This window comes from Gambusia affinis, linkage group LG19 (genome assembly GCF_019740435.1).
Source record: "Gambusia affinis linkage group LG19, SWU_Gaff_1.0, whole genome shotgun sequence".
Taxonomy (NCBI): domain Eukaryota; kingdom Metazoa; phylum Chordata; class Actinopteri; order Cyprinodontiformes; family Poeciliidae; genus Gambusia; species Gambusia affinis.
This window is the reverse complement of record NC_057886.1, coordinates 7672120-7691770: the sequence shown is the minus strand read 5'-3', so window position 1 is coordinate 7691770 and position 19651 is coordinate 7672120. Positions and strand designations below refer to the sequence as shown.

The 19651-nt window shown below is 40.9% G+C and overlaps 3 protein-coding genes across 4 annotated transcripts; 1 reads left to right on the top strand and 2 right to left on the bottom strand.

Annotated features, from left to right (window-relative positions):
* Positions 1-673: 673 nt before the first annotated feature.
* syngr3a (synaptogyrin 3a) lies at positions 674-9486 on the bottom strand. Its single transcript, XM_044100775.1, has 4 exons — positions 9253-9486; positions 6875-7109; positions 5833-5978; positions 674-4425 (listed from the first exon to the last, which is right to left on the bottom strand). Exons 1-4 carry the CDS (start codon positions 9352-9354, stop codon positions 4216-4218), a joined length of 693 nt encoding a protein of 230 aa, XP_043956710.1. The 5' UTR covers positions 9355-9486; the 3' UTR covers positions 674-4215.
* A 487-nt stretch (positions 9487-9973) lies between these two features.
* On the bottom strand, positions 9974-12292 carry gfer (growth factor, augmenter of liver regeneration (ERV1 homolog, S. cerevisiae)). Of its 2 annotated transcripts, none has more exons than XM_044100777.1 (3): positions 11834-12292; positions 11341-11549; positions 9974-10315 (listed from the first exon to the last, which is right to left on the bottom strand). In XM_044100777.1, the coding sequence occupies exons 1-3, from the start codon at positions 12038-12040 to the stop codon at positions 10153-10155; spliced, it is 579 nt and encodes a 192-aa protein (XP_043956712.1). In that variant the 5' UTR covers positions 12041-12292; the 3' UTR covers positions 9974-10152. The 2 variants fall into 2 exon arrangements, with proteins under 2 accessions (XP_043956712.1, XP_043956711.1); XM_044100776.1 differs by having other exon boundaries at positions 11341-11552; positions 11834-12285.
* A 657-nt stretch (positions 12293-12949) lies between these two features.
* drg2 (developmentally regulated GTP binding protein 2) lies at positions 12950-17976 on the top strand. The gene is made up of 14 exons (XM_044100774.1): positions 12950-13073; positions 13273-13365; positions 14502-14662; positions 14851-14940; positions 15044-15104; positions 15275-15365; positions 15451-15523; positions 15968-16058; positions 16170-16267; positions 16347-16423; positions 16502-16590; positions 16681-16739; positions 16835-16888; positions 17700-17976. Exons 2-14 carry the CDS (start codon positions 13302-13304, stop codon positions 17784-17786), a joined length of 1095 nt encoding a protein of 364 aa, XP_043956709.1. The 5' UTR covers positions 12950-13073; positions 13273-13301; the 3' UTR covers positions 17787-17976.
* The last annotated feature ends 1675 nt before the right edge of the window (positions 17977-19651 follow it).

The following is a 19651-nucleotide window of genomic DNA, read 5'->3' as shown; positions in this document are numbered from 1 at the left end:
TTTTTTTAAAAAGTATGTGTCCTAATTACATCCAATAAAAACATGATACAAATATTTCCCTGCTGCTAACTCCACATCCTCTGAGTGTAGCCACCGTTGAAATAATGACAGAAACCAGCAGCCCAAGAGAGATTTTTGTCTTTTATTGGCATGATGGTCAGACTGCAGTCCAGGTAACAGACAGTGACACACATCTCTGTACACAGCGAGTTTACACTGAAGAGGCCATACAGCTTCAGAACAGGAGGAAACAACTCAGAAACATGTTAAAGGGCTGGCCAGCTACAAAAACCAACGTCCGCTTCGTCAGTCAGTGAGAATCCTTGTACTGTTTTTAGATTTATTTTAAAGGGAAGGGGCTGTAGGGACAGGTGTATTGCAAAATCCATGCAATGTATTGTTCTGGTACCACTGACGGCGCCAGCTAAACTACATCTAACAGCCTTTTCATCACTTCAGCTTCACAAAACAACAGAACGATGGCGTAAAACATCAACGTTGGCCCTGTTTAACGAGTTTGCCACAAAGTATTTGCGAAAAGGAGTGCAGTCTGGGTAATAAATAACTCTTATTGATAATATTTTCTTATTTTCAGTAACACAGGACAAACCGGACCCTGGACGGCATCACACAAGAGTTCCATTTACTTCATGAACATACTGAGGGTTTTTTGTTTTTTTTAGACTTTATTTTTATTTATTTTTTATTTTTTTTACAACCAACCAATACCACAGTATTGTACATAGGGCAGAGCACAAAACACAGAATGCTTTTATCATTAGTATTATTAGAATTATTAATAATAATCATCATCATCATCATCATCATCTACCACACTGACTGAATAAAGAGACTGAAGCACTGAGAACGATAAAACATCCTGACCTGACAGCAACCCAAATTCATTACATTAACCCAAAAGGGACTTAAAGCAAAAAAAAAAAAAAAAGTATGCCTTTTTTCTCTCCCTCTTAAGTAATATCATTATGATAATTTCCCACCTCACGTCATAAGTGAATTTCTCTTGGGAGTGATCATAACGATAAATGTGTGTAAATGCATTCACCTCACTTTTTAAAGTTTAAATTCATTGAATTGGGCCAAACGCACCAGGCGGCCGGTCGCTGTAAACACGGTGGCAGTCAAGTCAGTCAACCACTAGGGGGAGCAGTCGGGTTCAGATGTGCAACATAAATGAGCTCTCCACATGATCAGACTTTTGTTTTGATTCCGTTTGATAATTAGTTTTTCTCATCGGAATTTAGAAATTAAAAATAAATAAAAAGTGATTTATTATTTTTATGAAAACATAAAATATTAAACTGAAGAACAGGCAGGTTGTTTTTTTGGGGGTTGTTATTTTTTTTTTTGGGGGTGGGGGGTGAGGGGGCGGGGTTTATCCAAAATGGACATTTAAATTTGTTTGAGTTTTTTTCACTCAGCTTTCATTTCTAGCATCCTGCTGATGTTCCCTGATGCAGAAGCATCAGCAACCTGAAACTGTTTGACACAATTAAACACTCTTTCAGCTATCTGTGTAAATTACATGAGTGATCACCAGGATCACAGTGATGAGAAAAACACTGAGCGAAGAGCCAGAGTTTTGCTTTTTGGGGAGTTGAGGCTTATCTTTTAACTCTAGTGCCTGCTGGCAAAGCTCTGCATAACGCCTCGGAGCCAACTTAAAAATGACTTAATTTTCTATATTTAATGAACTCTATACAAAAGGTTTAAGTGTTATTAAGTCCAACTTGCCAAGCTGACTTTTCAGGAAATATTAGTGGAAGAATATAGTTGAGCTTAAAGTTACATCTTGTATCTTAAGCCCACTGTAAAAAAAATAAAAAAATAAATAAATAGTTGAAATAACCCATTAGATGAGACTTCTGAGAAGAGTCTTCACATTTGATGCTATAAACAAACAAACCTCTTGACTTCATGCTCTGACTTCGGATAACTTCAGTACAATTTAGGATGAATTATAAACAATCCAAGTTAGAGAGACAGAGTTCGCTAAAACTGTCACAAAAACATGTGGAGGAAAAAAAAGGCTTATTTGGCAAAAACTCACAAACAGGTTATTCTAATCCTGCATGGTGATCTCTGTGTGCACGCGCTCAGTTGCTCTCATGTGAATCCCTCATTACAATGACAGATTGATGAATGGCAAGTGTGTGTGTGTGTGTGTGTGCGTGTGCGTGTGTGTGTGTGTGTGTGTGTGTGAACCACAGCACAGAAGTGGTGGTACTATATACATCGGAGCAAACGGTGACCCACATCCTCCCGACATCAATTCATGTCACAATTTACCCAGTCAGATCTAAACGCGGGACAAGAATGACGGATCAGACATCAACTTTAGATTCATTCTTCTGTCTTTTGTCTGAGACTTGACCCGACATTAATAAAAGCTCACCTGTATTCTACCCTCTAAAGAAAATGCTATGAACACTAACAGAGCAATAGCAACTCAGGACAGTTTGGCAGCTTTAAAAAAATAAATGGAAACATAAAAGGACCCAATTTCTCCAGAATACCCCTACACGCCTCGTCTTACACTCGCCATAGGATGCTGTCTCAGATTACACACCTCGTTTGCATTCTCATCAACTGCGGATGGATTATGAGACTTTTTGCTCACAAACTCCGAAGGCAGAAACTGACACAAAAGTTGCTTCAACAAAGTGTCTCTCTTCTCGGGTCTTCTTTTTTTCATCCATCTTGTTACAGCTTTTGGTTTTTCCTTCAACATATAGCATATGTGTAGGTCTTTCACTAGAATTTTTAGAGGATTATGTCATTATCTTTTCTTAAATGTGAAAAATTAAGCATTTGGACAGCTGTGTGTACCAACTAGGAATGTCAGATGTTTCTAGTTTTATCGTTTCTTCACTGTATGTAAAAATAAGAACAAAATTGATGAAAATGATGAAAATGAGCACTTAACCAGAAATGTCTATAAGAAATAATTCAAAGTAGATAATGTGATGGTCATCCAAAGCACAATACATCACAAAATAAAATTAATTTAGAATTGGTTCACTAATTATCTGTATAATAAGAGGTGAATGCAAAAATGAAAAACAAACAAACAAAAAAACTTGAGGGTTCCCCTAAAGAAAATTCTGCCCAAGGCCTGATTCAGATTTTGCTCGGCTCTGCAGAAAAGTAAAACACTGCATTCGTGAATTGAGTTATCGTTGTAATCAAACTTAGCTGCCTACATGAATGAATTAAAGCCTCATAATTCATCTAAGGAGATAAAGCGGAGAAGAAATATTCTCCGTTGCGATGCTACTTTCATCTTCGAAGATTCCTAGAAAGACCCTAATTCTGGGAAAGATCATTTCAATTTTGACAGCTGCTTATTTGTTGTGCATGTTTGTGTTAGAAACTTTCCAGGGCAAGGATTTTACAGGAATTTAAGAAGTATGTTATTTGAGACAGAACCTACAGTCGACCTGCCCTGATTATGACCTCTCTACCTGCAGTACAGTACAGTGTGTGCCTACCCTACAGTACATAAGAATGCGAGATATTGCACTCGGTCACAAAACATTGGCGTCGTGTACAGCATGTGGAAAACCAATTAAACTAAGTCACTTTCCGAACAATATGGCACTTAGTTGATCTCTACATCTGGAAATGTACAGATTCAGTGCAGATGATCACCAGCTGGGAGCTCAGGAGGAGTTAGTGCAGTTTTAAAAAAAGATATAAAAAGAAAGAAAACAAGAGCATTCCCTTTTTATGCAATAAAAGGGGACACCTGAATGAATTAAAGCAACAAGATCAAGGTGCTGCAAGAGAGCGCCTTTAAAACAGCTTTGTTGTGGTGGAATTTGTTCAGCACTTTATCTCTTCCTTTTGACAAAATGGGGTTTGAAACACTTTACTCGCGACCCGCTTCTGTTTTCCCTCCTCTAGTTTTGATTTCGATTTATCTGCGTTGATGCAGGAGGAAAGTCCTTTCTGCAGGTCTAGAAAAAAGGCAGATAAAGCTGGAATGTTCAGGCGGGGGCAGGAAACGAGAGGAGGAAACAAAGAAGCGGACGCCTGACTATTTTATTTTTTTTATTTTTTTTATTTTATTTTTTTTAACAGCGACTGAAAACTGCGCCCCGGATCAACTCATAAACAGCTTCACTTGAAACAGAAATCACAGAAAGCTATTTCCTCTCATCTGCAATTCTTCCACCGTCACGTCCGTCGGTCCTAGTAAATGGGAACCTGGTATGTGGGGGCCGTGTTGTTCTCGGTGAAGGGCGGGCTCTGGTAGGCGTCTGTGGTCTCGGCCGGGCCGCCGCCTGGCGAATTGGACGGGTACGGCTGGGTGGGTGCGGCGCCGTCCATGTGCTCAGTGGTGAACAGGGTCATGTCTGTACCCAGAAGATACTTCTGGACTGCACGCACCGTTAGGCCAGCCTAGGGGGGCAGGGACATTACAGTAAAGTAAATTATTCAAGATGCTGCACAGTCAGAGTGAGCTCATCAAAATCAATAGCCAAGATTTCATCCACGTAAGAAAATCTATTAAACACCACTGACTAAGCTAAATTATGCCGAATATGAAATATAAACAAACTGGTGTCTTCCTTGCTGTTTCTTTGAATTAATATGTCTTATTAAGAAATGAAAAGTATTACTATCTTGTTGTACCCCTGCATGGGCCTTGAACAGGTGCTTAAGATGAGCTAAGAAAACTTAGCTTTAGCTTGCTAGTCATCTTAGGCAATAAAACAAGTTAGCTTAGTGTTTAAGCTAAGCTGACATAGATTTGCTTAAATTAATTTCATCTGAGTTCTGTCCAAAATCTACAAAATAACTCAAAAACTGTCAGCATAGAGAAACATGGTCCTAGTACTTAAAGTCACTCACATACTAAAGAAAAAAAAGTTTAGCATTTTGGTTTAATTTACTAGCACAGCCAATGCTACTCAACTAGCTTTAGCCTGGCTGCTAACCGGATGGCTGTCTGTTTGCAGTAGAGATTGAGATGTCTGAACTTTTTAGCAAAATTATCAACCTTGACCACAAAAACATAGATTTTTATTATATATATATATATAAATCAAAAGCATTCTTATTGATGATATTTGTTTTTGTTTTAGATAATAAGCTACATAAGCATTAAACCAGCAGATGTCAGAATCACTGTTTTCAAACAGTGGGACGTCAGGTATAAAAAGACGTCCTGTTTTATTTCAAGAGCACCGCTCTGATTTGCAAATCCTGACTGCCAAACGTTCCTGACCGACACCCCAGAGGCTAGGCTGATCTGGAAACAGGAAATGACTAAAATTCCCCAAAGCTGATGTGCAAGACTGATTAAAACCCACTAGAAACATTTTTGATTCATTTCTTGTGCTCAAGCAAGTCTAAGTTGCTATCAAAGTTGCTCTCATTTCACTGTTTTTATATGTTAAGTGTACTGAGTAGAGTTGCTTTGAATGTTGGGTGAGGCAGAAACTGATCCATAACTTGGAGGAAGTAGTCCACCATTTTCCAATTGATTTTAAAAAAATCCAGCAGGACCACATCATATACAAACAGCCATACCAAGCACCATCCTTTCCAAGACTTCACCTTGAGATCTTGTCAATCAACACCACTAATAGAACCAGTGAAAAGGAGCAGCACCTGTTGGGGAACACTTTCGATTTTGTGCTGAGCAAATGGACACGGCTCTTGCTTTGGTTCAAGGACTTGAAGACGTGATAAAGGTCAGGAAACAGCACTGCTCCAAACCCTGCTTACAGAGCCCATTTTATCAATTTCGAAACCATTTTTTTGGCATTTTCTTCTGGTGCGTGCGTGGTTTCATAGCCTTACCCATGTGATTATGGAGAAGAAGGAGAAGGCGATTGCTGCCCGTGCTGCATCTGCTCCCTGGTTGAGAGGCAGATCTTCGATTTTGGTCCGAGACCACTGATTGGCTAGGAAGCAGAAACTTACAAAGTACAGAAAGGTCCAAAAACCTGCAGGAAGCCAGCAGAACAAAGAAATGTTATTTCCAAGCAAGCTCGCTTGATGTTCCTGACAGGAACGACCTGTGGTCCATTATTTCTCATTTCCCACTTCCTTGAATTGAGAATAAATATTTTAGGAATTTAAAAAAGCTCTCATTTCTCTAACAGATGCAACCAGATCACAGTTTCATTTCCCCAAATGTAATGTTTTACATGATGTTTCAGCTTTTAGTAAGGTTTCATAAATTCTCATTGAATTTGTATAATGCTCACCTCTGTTTTCAGAGAAAAGCAACACCTATTACTGTCTTTTACACTACCTTAGGAGGGATTAACATCTCTTGACACCTTTTTTTATTTAGTTGCACTACAGCTACAAACATAAATGTTTATTATTCTGACCTTATGCAATAAACCGAGGTAACCTTTGTTTGTGAAACTGAAAAATGATACTTGGGTTATATATTTTTTACATATATAAAAATCTCTGGGGTTAAGTCTTTACTGGCTTTGCATTTTTCTGTCCATTTGTCTTTGCAAAATAATTCAACCCCAGATTGGGTGTACAGCCTCTGTGAGTATCAATTTTAATGTCTTACCACAGATTCTCAATTGGACTTCGGTCTGGACTTTGACTGGGCCATCGAAAGACATTAATGTGAAGGTGAATCTCTGCCATATTCTCAAATATTTTGCTAATTCTAGCAGGTTTCCTTCTTCTGTGGTTCGGGTTAGTGACCCACAACACGACGCCGAGGACGATGAATTCAAGATGACGTGCAGTGTTTGTTTTCCACCATAAAGTTGTCAATGTTCAGCATGACTTTCATCCTTCTTCCACACTTGTGTCCTGTCCCCTACATGGCTTGTGGTGAACGGTAATGCTTGATTTGACTTCTTCTCACCTGAGAAGCCGATTTCCAGCATCACAGCCTTCTTCCTGTCTTTGACCGAGCTGATGGAGGAGAACTTGTAGTCGAGAAGGAAGAAGAAGGAGCATGCCAGCAGGCCCACCAGGCCCACAAACACGCCGTAGTTGCAGGCGTCACCGTTCCTGTTGAAGACGCAGTGGAGGCGCTCACTGCCCAGGTTAACATAACCCTCGTTCACGATGGCGGCGAAGACCACCAGGGAGAATATCTGTAGGCAGGAAGGACAGGAGGTGGATGAGTTAAACATGCAAATTGTATGAAAAATATCAGTATTATAAGATTGAAATTCTCCTTTTGTGCTTAAAAGCTTTTTATTTTTTCAGGCACATTGAACGCACCATGCTCTAAAAGCCCCTCTTTGGCATTAGCCTAATTTCTGGTTGGGGTTTTTTTTCTTCTTCTTCTTCTGCTTTGACTGCCTGAAGATGAGGACGCTTCACTTCCTCTACAGAATTAAACTCCCCTGAATACCAAACACTGAAACAGCAGTGTGCCATCGGCTGCTGTGGCTACTGCCACCAAGTTGCTGTGTTCGTCTCACAGCGTTGAGTTAAGGCTTTTACCATGAGGCACCTTTTTCCTCATCCAGCCTCTTCTCTTTGTTCAGAACCCAAACTCCAACATGCATCAGCTGACCAGCAGTCTTCAGCTTAATAAGGCCATGTGACACACCAACACACAGAGAAAAATGCACTCATACTGGGTCATATGATGAAGAAAGGACACACAATGGGATAATGTCGGGCCCACATTCTAACCTAATCACATGAGCGGACGTAATCTGAGCAGATAGACGCGCAGGAGCTCTGGGTGAATCAGTGGGATGAAGCGGCGTTTAGCGTCACTGCGATGCATCGTTGAAGTTCAAAACGGTAGTTTTCTCAAGTTTCCTGTCCTTTCCACTGAAGTATTATCTTGTTTTTTTTTTGTTTTGTTTTTTGTTTTTTAGTAAAGGTTTCACATATTTTAAAAAGCAACAAAAATGAAAATCCTTGGCAAAAAATGAAACAGATTTTTTCTGTTTTTGCCTCTTTTTTTAGCTGCACTTGAATGCTTCAGATTTTGAAAGAAATTCTAATAAAATACAAATATAACCTGAGTAAATGCCAAAAGTAATTTTTGAATGGGGATTTCTTTTATCGAGGTATAATTTTTTTTTTTAACTATGCAGACATGGAACAATGTGAAAATGCAATCCTCTTGCTAAATTATGAACTTATCAAATAATTTTTTACTATTCTAATCTGTCCCTGCAGAATCAAATAAAATTAAATATATAAAAAAATACTTAAACAGAACTTGTCTGACAAAATAAGCTACTATAGCTCAAAAAGCAGAAAAGACTTTGTAGAGAACCCTAAACTAGCAATAAAATAAAACAAAGTAAAATTCTAAAAAAATATATATTGTTGGCACACTTGTTCATTTAAACCAACTATGATAAACACACAACACAAAAATCTTTGGTGGACCCCCAAATTAAATTCTGCCCGGGGCTCCAGTCAGCCTCTTGCAGGCTCTGGATTCATCATATTTTTATCTTGACTGATCTTCCGTATATCTGCTGAAAATATGTATAGGTTTGCTGTGTTACAAGAATCTAAATGAAAATGTTATGGTCCATCTATAATAACACAAACACACACACTGGACACTATATTGTCAGAAGACGTAAGATAATGGAACGTACTGCACGAGCTCCTTCGCGGAACCCAAACGTCAGACCACGACGCATCTCCGTGGTCCTGCGTGCGTAATGATGCTGGCGGACCAATCACAGGTGAGATGATGAACGACAACCGTGTAGGGTAAATTAGTAAAACCATCAGTTGAAAATTAAATCGAAAATAAAAAAATAAAAAAAAAAATAGAAATAGCGTTTAACTATGAGATAATCCAAAATAATAACATTTAGTGTGTGAGTAATTTGGTTAATTTGATGGATAATTAGTCTGAATGTCTGATTCTCTGATCCGATCTTCAGTGCGTGTGCGTGTGCGTGCGTGCGTGCGTGTGTGTGTGTGTTTCTAAAGCGATGCCCGGTGAGGTGTAACCTGGAAATAACAGCACCGGGCAACAATAGGTCAGTTTGTACCCCGGAAAACATCTGTAGTGGAGGCAGTTATGGACGGTGTCAGCCAGACAGCAGGCCTGGTAACACCCTGCACCAGATTTCTTGAACACACACACACACACACACGCACACATATATATACACACACACAGCAATTCACCTTCATTTTTTACGTTTCTATCCGCACACCCCGCTGACCAGCTTTTTCCCACACGCGCACGAATAGCCACACTAATAGCAAGCTGAAATGCAGTACGCAAAACGGAACATCTCTCACCCAGGAGAGCACTCTCAGGATGGTCTGCGGCTGCTTGGCGAACGTGATCGGGTCCACGGCGGTCCCGGTTCGGCCCGCTCCGAACGATCCCACTCCGTCCATCTTCTGTCTCTCTCTCTTTCTCTCTCGGTGTGTGCGCTCTGTGAGGCTCCACGATCACCCGGCTCCGCGGCAGGATGGATGCGCTGCTGAAGGGACGGGTCCTGCGCGCTCCCAGTGGCGCGGGGACGAGCAGGACCCAAAGACGGGCGAGAGAGAGAGAAAGAGAGAGAGAGAGAGAGAAAGAGAGAGAGAGAGAGCTGCCAGATGTAAATGTATCTATTTGTGCTTAAATTAGTGTAGCTTTAAAACATTGTTTGACTTCTTTCTTTTAAAAGTATGATTCTGTAGGGAGGTTTTGAGCAGTTAGTATATTAATTAATATCAGCAGCATATCCAACATTTTTTGCTTGGATAAGGAGAAAGTTATCCAAGTTGGGATGTGAGGGAACGAGGGAAGCTTTATGAGGCTTTTCGTACCAAAGAGTTAGTCCAATTAACTTTCTGTTTTCTGTTCAGTCAACCTGCAGGTAAGATACTGATTGTTCATAGCTTAAACAGGTAACCAACCTAAACGAATCTGAACCGTGTTCTTCAAGTAAAATATTCAGACAGCACTGTCATAGAGGAGAATAGGTTACAAAGACCCCAAATATGTATTTTGTTTAAAAAAAAAAGGAAATATGTCTTTCATGTTTTTTTTATTTTTATTTTAGAATTACACTTGTCACACAAACTAAACATAAAACAACAAACAAAGGTGTAGAACTAATCATTCACTGATCATTCTTTTACATTAGCGTCTTTGCAAGTCTCCCGCTGAGGCTTGACGCCTCGTCCTCACGTCTGTCAGACACGCGCTCAGTCACAGGAGCCGTCCTTCCAGCCGTCTTTCCACCTCTCGTCCACCAGCGAGCAGTCAAACTCGGGCTTCCCCAGCCGAACGTTGACTTGGTTGTGAAGACGGCAGAGCCACTGGGAGAGAGCGTGGCGGCTGCTCGTATCCGGACGATTGGTCTTCAGTCTGCAGGGAGGAAATGGGGTTTTGATTAGAGCCGTCATTGATTTTACACTTTATGCTCTCATGATGGACATCGTGACACCGCCGAGTGTGTTGATAGATGTAATATTCAATGATCCCAGCCAGACAGCTAAACTGACCTGAAGAATGGATAAGGAAGGTAAACATTTAGCTTCTTAAGAGGCAGCTTTATGTGTTTTCTAGCCACAGAGTGCCGTTTTATAGCACAATCAAGTAACCATGTTGACTTCAGTTGTAATAAAAAAAGAATACTATACGTGTGTATAACACGACTTAAAAGAAATTTGACTTTGTAACTTAAAGCCTTGAAATTGAGACTCTGTCTCTTTAAAAGCTCCTGCTCTTTCTGAAACTCCGCCTTCAGGAAGTCATCACAAAATGGCTCCTCTATTAACCCTTTAGCAACGCTTTTAACCAGCGTTTCACTGAGAAGTAGCTCACTCAGCAGGTGCGTAGTTTCGCCAGGTGTTTGCTAATTGCTGCAGGCTAGTCTAGAGGAGTTGACTGTGGGAGTTGCTAGAAACTGCAGCTGTGAGGAGGAGCTGCGTCTCAAAGGTGGAGCTCGGTTCGCGCGGTCGTTTTGCACAGCTGAATGGTTGTCACGGGAGACGAAAAGATTTCTCTAACATGCGTAAAACAAATACTCCAGGTATGTTTCTGACTAGGGAATACCTTAATAATGTGATGTGAGGCTCAAAGCTATTTTACATAATTCTGCCCCTTTAAACGAACCAGCTACGCCAAGAGCAGAGTTAAAAATCCAGATGAAGTTTTGCCATAATCTTGTAGATGACAAGAAGTTTGTGGTTTCTCTGCAAATTGCATCGTGCCTGATTGTGATCTAGACTGGATAGGAGTAAACACACAAATTCGAGACCCAACTTTTGTTATTTACATCCTTCTTTGAAGCTTTAATAGCGCCAGATTTTGATGATAATCTTGTCCATGATGGGGGTTAGGGTTAGTAAACTCCCCTGGGCCTTTACGGTAGTGCACCATGGTCTGACCTGCTCCTGAGATCTTCTGCACATTCCTCACACGGGTAGAACTTGGAGAAGAGGTTGATTAACTGCCCCATGTCTTGTTGCTGGGTGGAAGACGGATGATCGGGATAGTACGCTGCCATGGTGTGCAGAAACGACCAAGTGCTCCGTCCCAACTCCTCTCTGTCCAGTGGGCACTGAGGATCTGGCTGCTCTGTTTCTGAACCGTGCTTCTGCTGCAGAAGAAGAGAGTCAGTAAACCCAGATAAGTCACTTAGCTACAAAACTTAACAGGAATCATAAGTGGGTGAAGCAATGCACTAAGGTCAACAACTCATGATAAGAGAGGTAGTGGTAGTATGGGCTGGGGGTACGATTCTTCAGCAGAAAATGTAAAGTATAGTGAAGTCCTGCAATATAGATCCACCGGTCAGTCACTAAAGAGTAATCGGTGCATCTCTCCCAAGACGACTCCACTCAAAACTAAAACCCCTACTACCTACACCCTTTTACCCACCTGTGCAGCAGCTGCTGTGCTCTGCTGCTTCTGGAGTTTCATCCAGGACTTAAAGTCCGTACAGGCTCTACACGGCTTCTTTTTGGCCTCCGCACTTTGCTCACGTCCTTTCCCGGAGCTGTCCTGCTGAGGTGCCGGGAAGGGAAAGCCTCCAAACCCAGGTGGACTGGCGAATGACGGTCCTTTGCCCGCTGGCTCTTCAGCCATATTTGCGTTAGTTAAGACTTCTGACAGGCCTGCTGGATCGATAAATAACAAGAATGACTGTTGGAAAAAACTAAGGTAGTTACTGGAGACATCGCTGGTTGCTAGTTTTCTCTGCGCGGTGAGTACATAGTTACGATTAAGCCGGCGACTAATGCAATTCCGTGTAATGTATGAAGCGGTCAAGTTTTGTAATCGCGAGTTTCCTTGTTTCTACCGGACTTTTTACAGGAACGGAACTGTTTCCTGGTGTTGTGTCGAGTAGGAGGTTTCCCGACAAAACGAGTTTACCCACCAGATGCGCTTATACACTACTTTTTACGGCCGCTTTTTAACTTCAAACCAAATTGTACAGTTGATCATATTTTCAAGTAACTCAAAGGAATCAAGTTACGTTTATTCCTGAACTCACAACAGTCTTATGATATGAATGATAATATCACAACATCATAATGATCATTCATTTATTATACCATTTCTAAGCACTCTTAATTAAACTCTACGAAGATGAAATGCATAACTAGGTAAAGTTTTTTGCACATCAGCTACTATTGTCATTATTCATATAATTGTTTTACTTTAATTTATGTATTACTGATTCATTTTACTTGTGTCTACATGCCTTCTACGTCCAAGCCGAACAAGAATAATAAGACAGGAAATTGAATAAAATCAACTAATTTATTTCTTTGAACTCAAAATATTTCTCAATCAAGATTAAAACATTTGTTTTGTTTTTTACATAACATTATTGTATGCCTCAAGCTTTTTAAAAAAGTTACCTAAATAAAAGAGACATTGTTCACTTGTTTATCTCGGAAAATTTAGTTTTACGTATTTTAGATCTATTTCAATAAAATGATCTAGTTTACGATGTGTACCTAAACGCACTATCCGAATTTTGCACGTCGCCGTAAACCTCAGTGTAGAAGCGCAATGAGTTGACAGGTCGGGGATACATTTTGATGGTGGAACTTTGCTCTTCACCCCACCGGCCAGCAGTGTGTACATGCTGCTGAGTCCACCCTCTGTTAAGGTCAATTCCTCCTTTAATTTAACTTTGTAAATCACTGACAATATGTTTTTTTTAGTTAGATGTTTGTTTACGTTTATACCCGTCTAAGGAGTGCTTTTAATACTGTTTCTCAGCTGTTACCGGTTTGTGGTGAGCCCCCGGCTGGCTAGCAAAGTTGACACGTTTCTCTTGTGATTTTTTTCCCCCCTTTCCCCGACAGATTGGCTGCTCAACGCCTGGATTGCTACAATGGGTATTTTGGAGAAAATCTCGGAAATAGAGAAAGAAATTTCTCGGACACAGAAAAACAAAGGTAACAGAAGGGCGAGGGGGCGGGCTGCTAGCTGCTAGCTGCTAGCTGCACATCAGACGAACTTAGAGCCAGCTGCAGGTGTGGGTTTCTGTCCAGGAACCGCAAGAGTACTGTGCTAATGAGGACCAACAGCTTTCTGGAAAGCTAAAATGCGCTTTACATGCCTGCTTAGGACCATGATTTGATGTTAATGTTAGTGTAGGAATGCCAGGCATGCCCATGAACAGATTAATAGTGTTATGTCTCAGCTGTTAATGTGAACAATAACTTATGGCTATTTTAGACACATTAATTAACCTAACAGCGATTGCAATGGACTGTGGGAGTATTTATCAGATTTAGCTCAAATAATGTAACTCGTGTATTTTAACTATGAGTTACAATATTATATATGTATTCCAAAAAATACAAAATCTTGCCAAGTATTTTTGGTCTAGTTTCTAGTACAAATATCAAAAGACAAAACTGACAAGTAACTTTTCAGCAAGATATAGAGTCTTGTTTTAATTAAATAGTTACATAATATGATTGAAAAAGTACTAGTTCCATTGGCAGATAAATTTACTTATAACATGGGGAAAATGTCTTGTTGTAAGTGAAATAATCTGCCAATTGAAGAAATACGTTTTTATCAATACTAAGAAATTCTTTACTTAAAACAAGCCTCTATAACTTATCAAAAAGTTACTTGAGTATGTAGTAGGTATTTGCTCTAGAAACTAGACCAAAAATACTTTGTAAGATTTTGTTCCTGCGTGTGTGTGTGTGTGTGTTCTTTCTTCAAATTATCAGGATTCAGTAGGATAGCAAAGGCCAGATTATGTCCTAGTTTAACAATTCTGTATAAAATGTGTATTTAAATATTTATTTTTATGTAACATTCATGTTTTCTAAGGGACTGAAATTAATTATTTTAAAAGACAAAGTTAGAAACCATTTCATTAATGTGCTTCTCTATGCAGCCTTCGACAATAAACAATTGCATAATTGTTTTTTATTATTTCAAGTTGCATTTCAAAGCACTTCCACTAAATCCGGCGTTAACTTTTGATCTTGTCGCACCAAGCAAACAATTATCTTCATTTGAGTACGATTCGCATTTTACTAGATGCCTTTTATTCCTTTCATCTCTGCAGCCACAGAGTACCATCTGGGTTTGCTAAAGGCCAAGCTAGCCAAATACAGAGCTCAGCTCCTGGAGCCCTCCAAATCTGCGGGGCCCAAAGGCGAGGGCTTCGATGTCATGAAATCAGGAGATGCTCGTGTTGCGCTCATCGGGTTCCCTTCAGTCGGTAAGGTAGGTGGACGTAACCCGGGTTGGGAGCTGTTTTAGATGCTTACCGCAGCAGTAATCTTCCTACACTCATTCATCAAAGCATCAAAATCGTCATCAGTCAGAAGTTAGCGAGTTAACGGCAATGAGATTTGAAGAGTTATTATTTCTTTTTAATCCCTAAAATGTTAACATTGATCTTCTCTGGGCAGTCCACCTTCCTCAGCTTGATGACGTCAACAGAGAGCGAAGCTGCGTCCTACGAGTTCACCACCCTCACCTGCATACCGGGCGTCATCGAGGTAACCTGCAGGAAACGTTACTTTTTGAAAATGGTGTAATTTGTAAAAGTTACCAAGTGTTACTTCGCTTTCTTGTCTTCTGCTGTTAATTGTTGCTCTTCAGTACAAAGGCGCCAACATCCAGCTGCTCGACCTGCCGGGAATCATAGAGGGAGCCGCTCAAGGTGCAATAAGTTTCACAGTGAATCAGAAAAAGATTCAAATCAGAAAGAAATATTCAGTTAAGAAACTCAAGCGAACTAGATGTCTTTATTTTTTATTAGTTATCAGATTTTAGGCACGAGCAGGTCCTAATTTTTCAGAGATGTTGTACTGACGGGTAACGTTGTCGCAGGAAAGGGTCGAGGCCGACAAGTCATCGCCGTCGCCAGGACAGCAGACGTTGTCATCATGATGCTGGACGCCACGAAAGGAGAAGTTCAGAGGTGCATGTTTGTGTATATGTGTGTAAAAAGGCCTTGAAGCATAGAAGACCGTCATCACTGACTTTGTGTTTTTTTTGTTTTGCAGAGAACTCCTAGAAAAGGAGCTGGAGTCAGTGGGCATCAGACTTAACAGGACGAAGCCAAATATTTATTTCAAGGTATCACTTCCATTTACTCAGATCGACTCAACAGAGTTATTTAGCTTTAAAGGTGAAAAAAGGCTGATCTGTTGTTTTGGATTAATTAGCAAAATTGTTGAGTCCGTTTATTTAACTGATGCATTCAGCTTAATGAAACCATTTTAACAATTTGGACGGTCAAAGATGACAAACGTCTATCAACATCTTCCAATGCTCAGAGGATGGAGGTTCTCCTCCCATCCTTGCACTTTTTGATTTTACATTAAAATCTTGCCCACTGTAGAAACAGCAGCCATAAAATCGTGACGAACTGTCGTATGTTCTATATTTTACAAGGATTTAAAGGACTAAAAGTCCTGGAACGTTGGGGAAAAATGGAAACATGTATAAGCGATTAGTTGTGTTAGTTTTGTGTCGCCAGATTAAAAATGTTATTTTCTCTCTCCCTCTCTCTCGTTGCAGCCTAAGAAAGGTGGCGGCCTCTCTTACAACTCCACCGTTCCTCTCACTCAGTGCTCGGAGAAGCTCGTCCAGCTCATCCTCCACGAGTACAGTATCCTTCGAGAGACGACGAGCAGAAAACAAAAGCCGTGCAATACGTATCAAACGTCCGAACTCTCTTCATTCACTTCACCTGGTTTACGTCCTTAACTTCCCGTGTCAGAAATCTTTAACGCGGAGGTGCTCTTCAGGGAGGACTGCACGCCAGACGAGTTCATCGACGTCATCGTCGGGAACAGAGTTTACATGCCGTGCCTTTACGTACGCCAGATCTTCTTCACTCGAAATTAGAAAGCAACTTGTGAGACGCGAGATCCCTGATGTTTTTCTGTGCCGTCAGGTGTACAATAAGGTGGATCAGATCTCCATCGAAGAGGTGGACCGCCTGGCACGCAGACCTCACAGTGTTGTCATCAGGTCAGACACCTCTCTTCCGTCATCGTACGTGTTCATATATTTATAAATCTCATCTCTGTCGTCGTGGTTTTGTCCCAGCTGTGGAATGAAGCTGAATTTGGATTATCTCCTGGAGACGTTGTGGGAGTACTTGGCGCTTATTTGCATTTATACAAAGAAAAGAGGAGGTATTCTGGTTGATTTAGACGACTCCTGCTTTGCTTTGGATGTACAGTAGATCCCTAAACGAACCTCCTTATGCTTCCCCTCCACGTTAGAGCGACCAGACTTTGGTGACGCCATCATCATGAGAAGAGGAGCTTCAGTAGAGCATGTGGTCAGTATATATTTCCTCAAGGCAGCTGGAACATTTACACGTGTAATAAGTAGTGAGAAAAGCGATTTCAAGTGTTTTTATTTTGTAACCTGCAGTGCCACAGAATCCACAGAACTTTAGCCAGCCAGTTCAAATATGCCTTGGTGTGGGTAAGCCTGCTTTACTTTTTTCTTTTTTTTCTTCCAATAAGCGTTATTGATTTTGTGGAGCTAACTTAGAAATATTTGCGTTTCTGTATGATGGTAAATGTAACTTTTTGTTACTCATCACATCGCACCTGCAGGTGGGAGTTAGCATCACTTCAACTCAAGTTCGCACTAACGCAAAAAATTGCAGGATCTGTGGATTTTGTAAGAATTTCCACAACAAACTGGAGGGACTGATTGACGTAATTTGACAGTAAACCGATAAAAAGTGTTTTGATTTGATTGATAAAATAATATCTAAGCACAACGATTTTCTTGAAGGTTTCATTTACGTGTCACTCTTGATTCTTGAGGGCCACATTAGAAGCTCTGGTGGGCCAGATTTGACCCCTGGGTCTTGAGTTTGACACGTGTGCTGTAACTCGACCTTAAACATGCCATTCATGCTGACAAACACTCCAATGGGGCTTAATTAATGCAGTGCCCACATTGCCTTGGATATGTTTTTCTCTTAAATTTAGCAAATGGTAAATTTGTTCAATGATCTAAAACATTCTGTGATGAACCGGCGATCTGTCCGGGGTGTACCTCGCCTCTCGCCCGAAATGTATCGCTGGAGATAGGCACCAGCGCCTCTCCCGACCAAAAGCGATCAGGAACAAAGATAAAGGAGCAAATACTCTCTCACCCCCTGCACACTTCCTCTCTGTCTGTGTTTTGTCAGATCTGTTGAGAAGAAGAGTCTTTTTTTTCTTCTTCTTCTTCTTCTTGCCGTCACCTTTGACTCAGAGTTCGCTCTCTCTCGTCTTTTCAGGGAACCAGCACCAAGTACAGTCCTCAGAGGGTGGGCCTAACGCACATCATGGAGCACGAAGACGTCATCCAGATCGTTAAGAAGTAAAGGACAGACTGGACAGAAAACGAACTGCGTAACAGCTATACAGCAAAGACGAGTAGCTAGCCTTCCTATTTTGTATATGAAACCTAACGGCGAATGGAAGAAGATGGGGGAGAAATGTCGAGCAGATTCTGGACACGGCATGTAAGATAAGGAGAGAAATCGATGGAAATAAAGTCCATAAAACATTTTAGAAAGTCGGAGTGTTTGCTTTATTTCTTACACTTCCTCTAAGCGAGTCACCTGGATAGTCATGATGTGTTTTTGCTCAAGTTGTAAAAGATCCCTTTCGGTGCTCATCATGTAGAACATGATGCCCGGTCCTCTTTGACCCCCCACACACCCACCGTTCCTGCCGCCCTGCTGTTGGAGCTCCACGGCAGGCTCGCCACTTTTCTGTCAAAGAATATGGGCTCCCATTGACTCGCGTGCACACACAAACACAATGGCGCCTTTAAATATTAACGAGCAGGTCTTCGGTCCAGGAGAGAGGGACTGAGTGGGAGGCTTCGTCGGGAGAGGAAGCGAGCGGACACAAAGATGTCCTGAAGATGTCTCTTCTGTCCGTCCTGTGGATGAAGAGATGGTGTTTTGATATAACCTGAAGAGGAAAGAAGAGATGGAATATTCTGGAGCCTGACAGCAAGCAAAGGTAGCGTTAACTGGGAGTGTATTGTGCAGAGCAGGCATGACACTTAATGCTGCTTGGCTCCATATGGCGTGGCCAAGCAGGAGCGTGTGTGGTTTGGTTTAAGAAAGGAGGAAAAACTTTCATCTTTATGAACAATAATTGATTCCTGTAGGACTTCAGGGTGGGATCTGTTTGTTTTTTTTAAACCAGTTCTAGCGCCTTGGAAGAGTGTATATTCAAAGTATGTGTCAAACTTCAGGCCCGGGGGACAAATCCAGCCTGGCATAGCTTTTTATGTGGCTCCCTAGAGTCTGTGACTGTCAAAAATAACAGTGGTGTGCTTAAATATTACTTTATCAGTCAAATCAAAGCAGTTTTTGTGTACTGCCAAATTACATAATTTTGAAAAGATTTTCAGTGTCATTCGATTTATGCATTTATTGAATTTAGAGACAGCTATTCATTACCGTATTTTTCGGACTATAAGCAGCTACTTTTTTCCTACACTTTGAACCATGAGGCTTATAGTCCGGTGCGGCTTTTTGTGGATTTTTCTTCAGCCACTAGGGGGCTCTTTAGCAGGAAGTGAATTATTGGAAGTCAAAACTGGAAATCAAAGAAGAAAGCGCTAATTTTCATTCAGAACAAGCACATGCTAGCAGCAGGCACGACGGAGAAAGGTTTTCAAACTCATACCCGCTCATCATGGAAACAACAGGAAGAAGTTAATATGATGCAGCTTTCAAGTTGAAGGCCATCGATCTGGCAGTACAGGAGGGAAATAGAGCCGCTGTACGTAAATTCAACGTGAACGAAACCATGGTTCGGAGTTGGAGACGGAGGGCTGCGTCCTTGTGGAAAACCGAGAGCAGCGGAGATGCCAGTTGCTTTTGGCCCGGTGCGGCTTATATATGTACGTTTCCAGTTTAAAAAAACAAAAAACAACTTTGCGGGTGTTGTTTTTACGCTCTATAGTTCGGAAAATACCGTATGTTTGTTAGCTTTAAAAAATGGGTAGTTTTATCAATATAATCTGCCACAATCGGCCCTTTGAGGACATTCATGATTTGATATGCCCCAAAATGAAAATGAATTCGACATCCTTGACTTAGAAGGAAAACCGTAAAGGTTTTAGAAACTTTTTTATTACAACCAAAAGCTGAAAAGTGTAGCTCTGTTAAGCCCCCTGAATCAAAACTTTAAAGAATCCCTTTCAGCTGCAACAGACAATGTGTTT

Bases quoted from the DNA above. Each gene is read 5' to 3' on its own strand.
- syngr3a (XM_044100775.1), bottom strand. From the start codon at position 9,354: ATGGACGGAGTGGGATCGTTCGGAGCGGGCCGAACCGGGACCGCCGTG. The intron at 5,979-6,874 runs GTGAGAAGAAGT...GGCTTCCTGCAG, and splicing joins GCTGGAAATCGGCTTCTCAG to GTTTTTGGACCTTTCTGTAC. The intron at 4,426-5,832 runs GTAAGGCTATGA...CTGCCCCCCTAG, and splicing joins TCTTCTCCATAATCACATGG to GCTGGCCTAACGGTGCGTGC.
- gfer (XM_044100776.1), bottom strand. From the start codon at position 12,040: ATGGCTGAAGAGCCAGCGGGCAAAGGACCGTCATTCGCCAGTCCACCT. The intron at 11,553-11,833 runs GTGGGTAAAAGG...CTTCTTCTGCAG, and splicing joins GCACAGCAGCTGCTGCACAG to CAGAAGCACGGTTCAGAAAC. The intron at 10,316-11,340 runs GTCAGACCATGG...TCCTCCCTGCAG, and splicing joins GCAGAAGATCTCAGGAGCAG to ACTGAAGACCAATCGTCCGG.
- drg2 (XM_044100774.1), top strand. From the start codon at position 13,302: ATGGGTATTTTGGAGAAAATCTCGGAAATAGAGAAAGAAATTTCTCGG. The intron at 14,941-15,043 runs GTAACCTGCAGG...GTTGCTCTTCAG, and splicing joins GCATACCGGGCGTCATCGAG to TACAAAGGCGCCAACATCCA. The intron at 16,889-17,699 runs GTAAGCCTGCTT...TCGTCTTTTCAG, and splicing joins TCAAATATGCCTTGGTGTGG to GGAACCAGCACCAAGTACAG.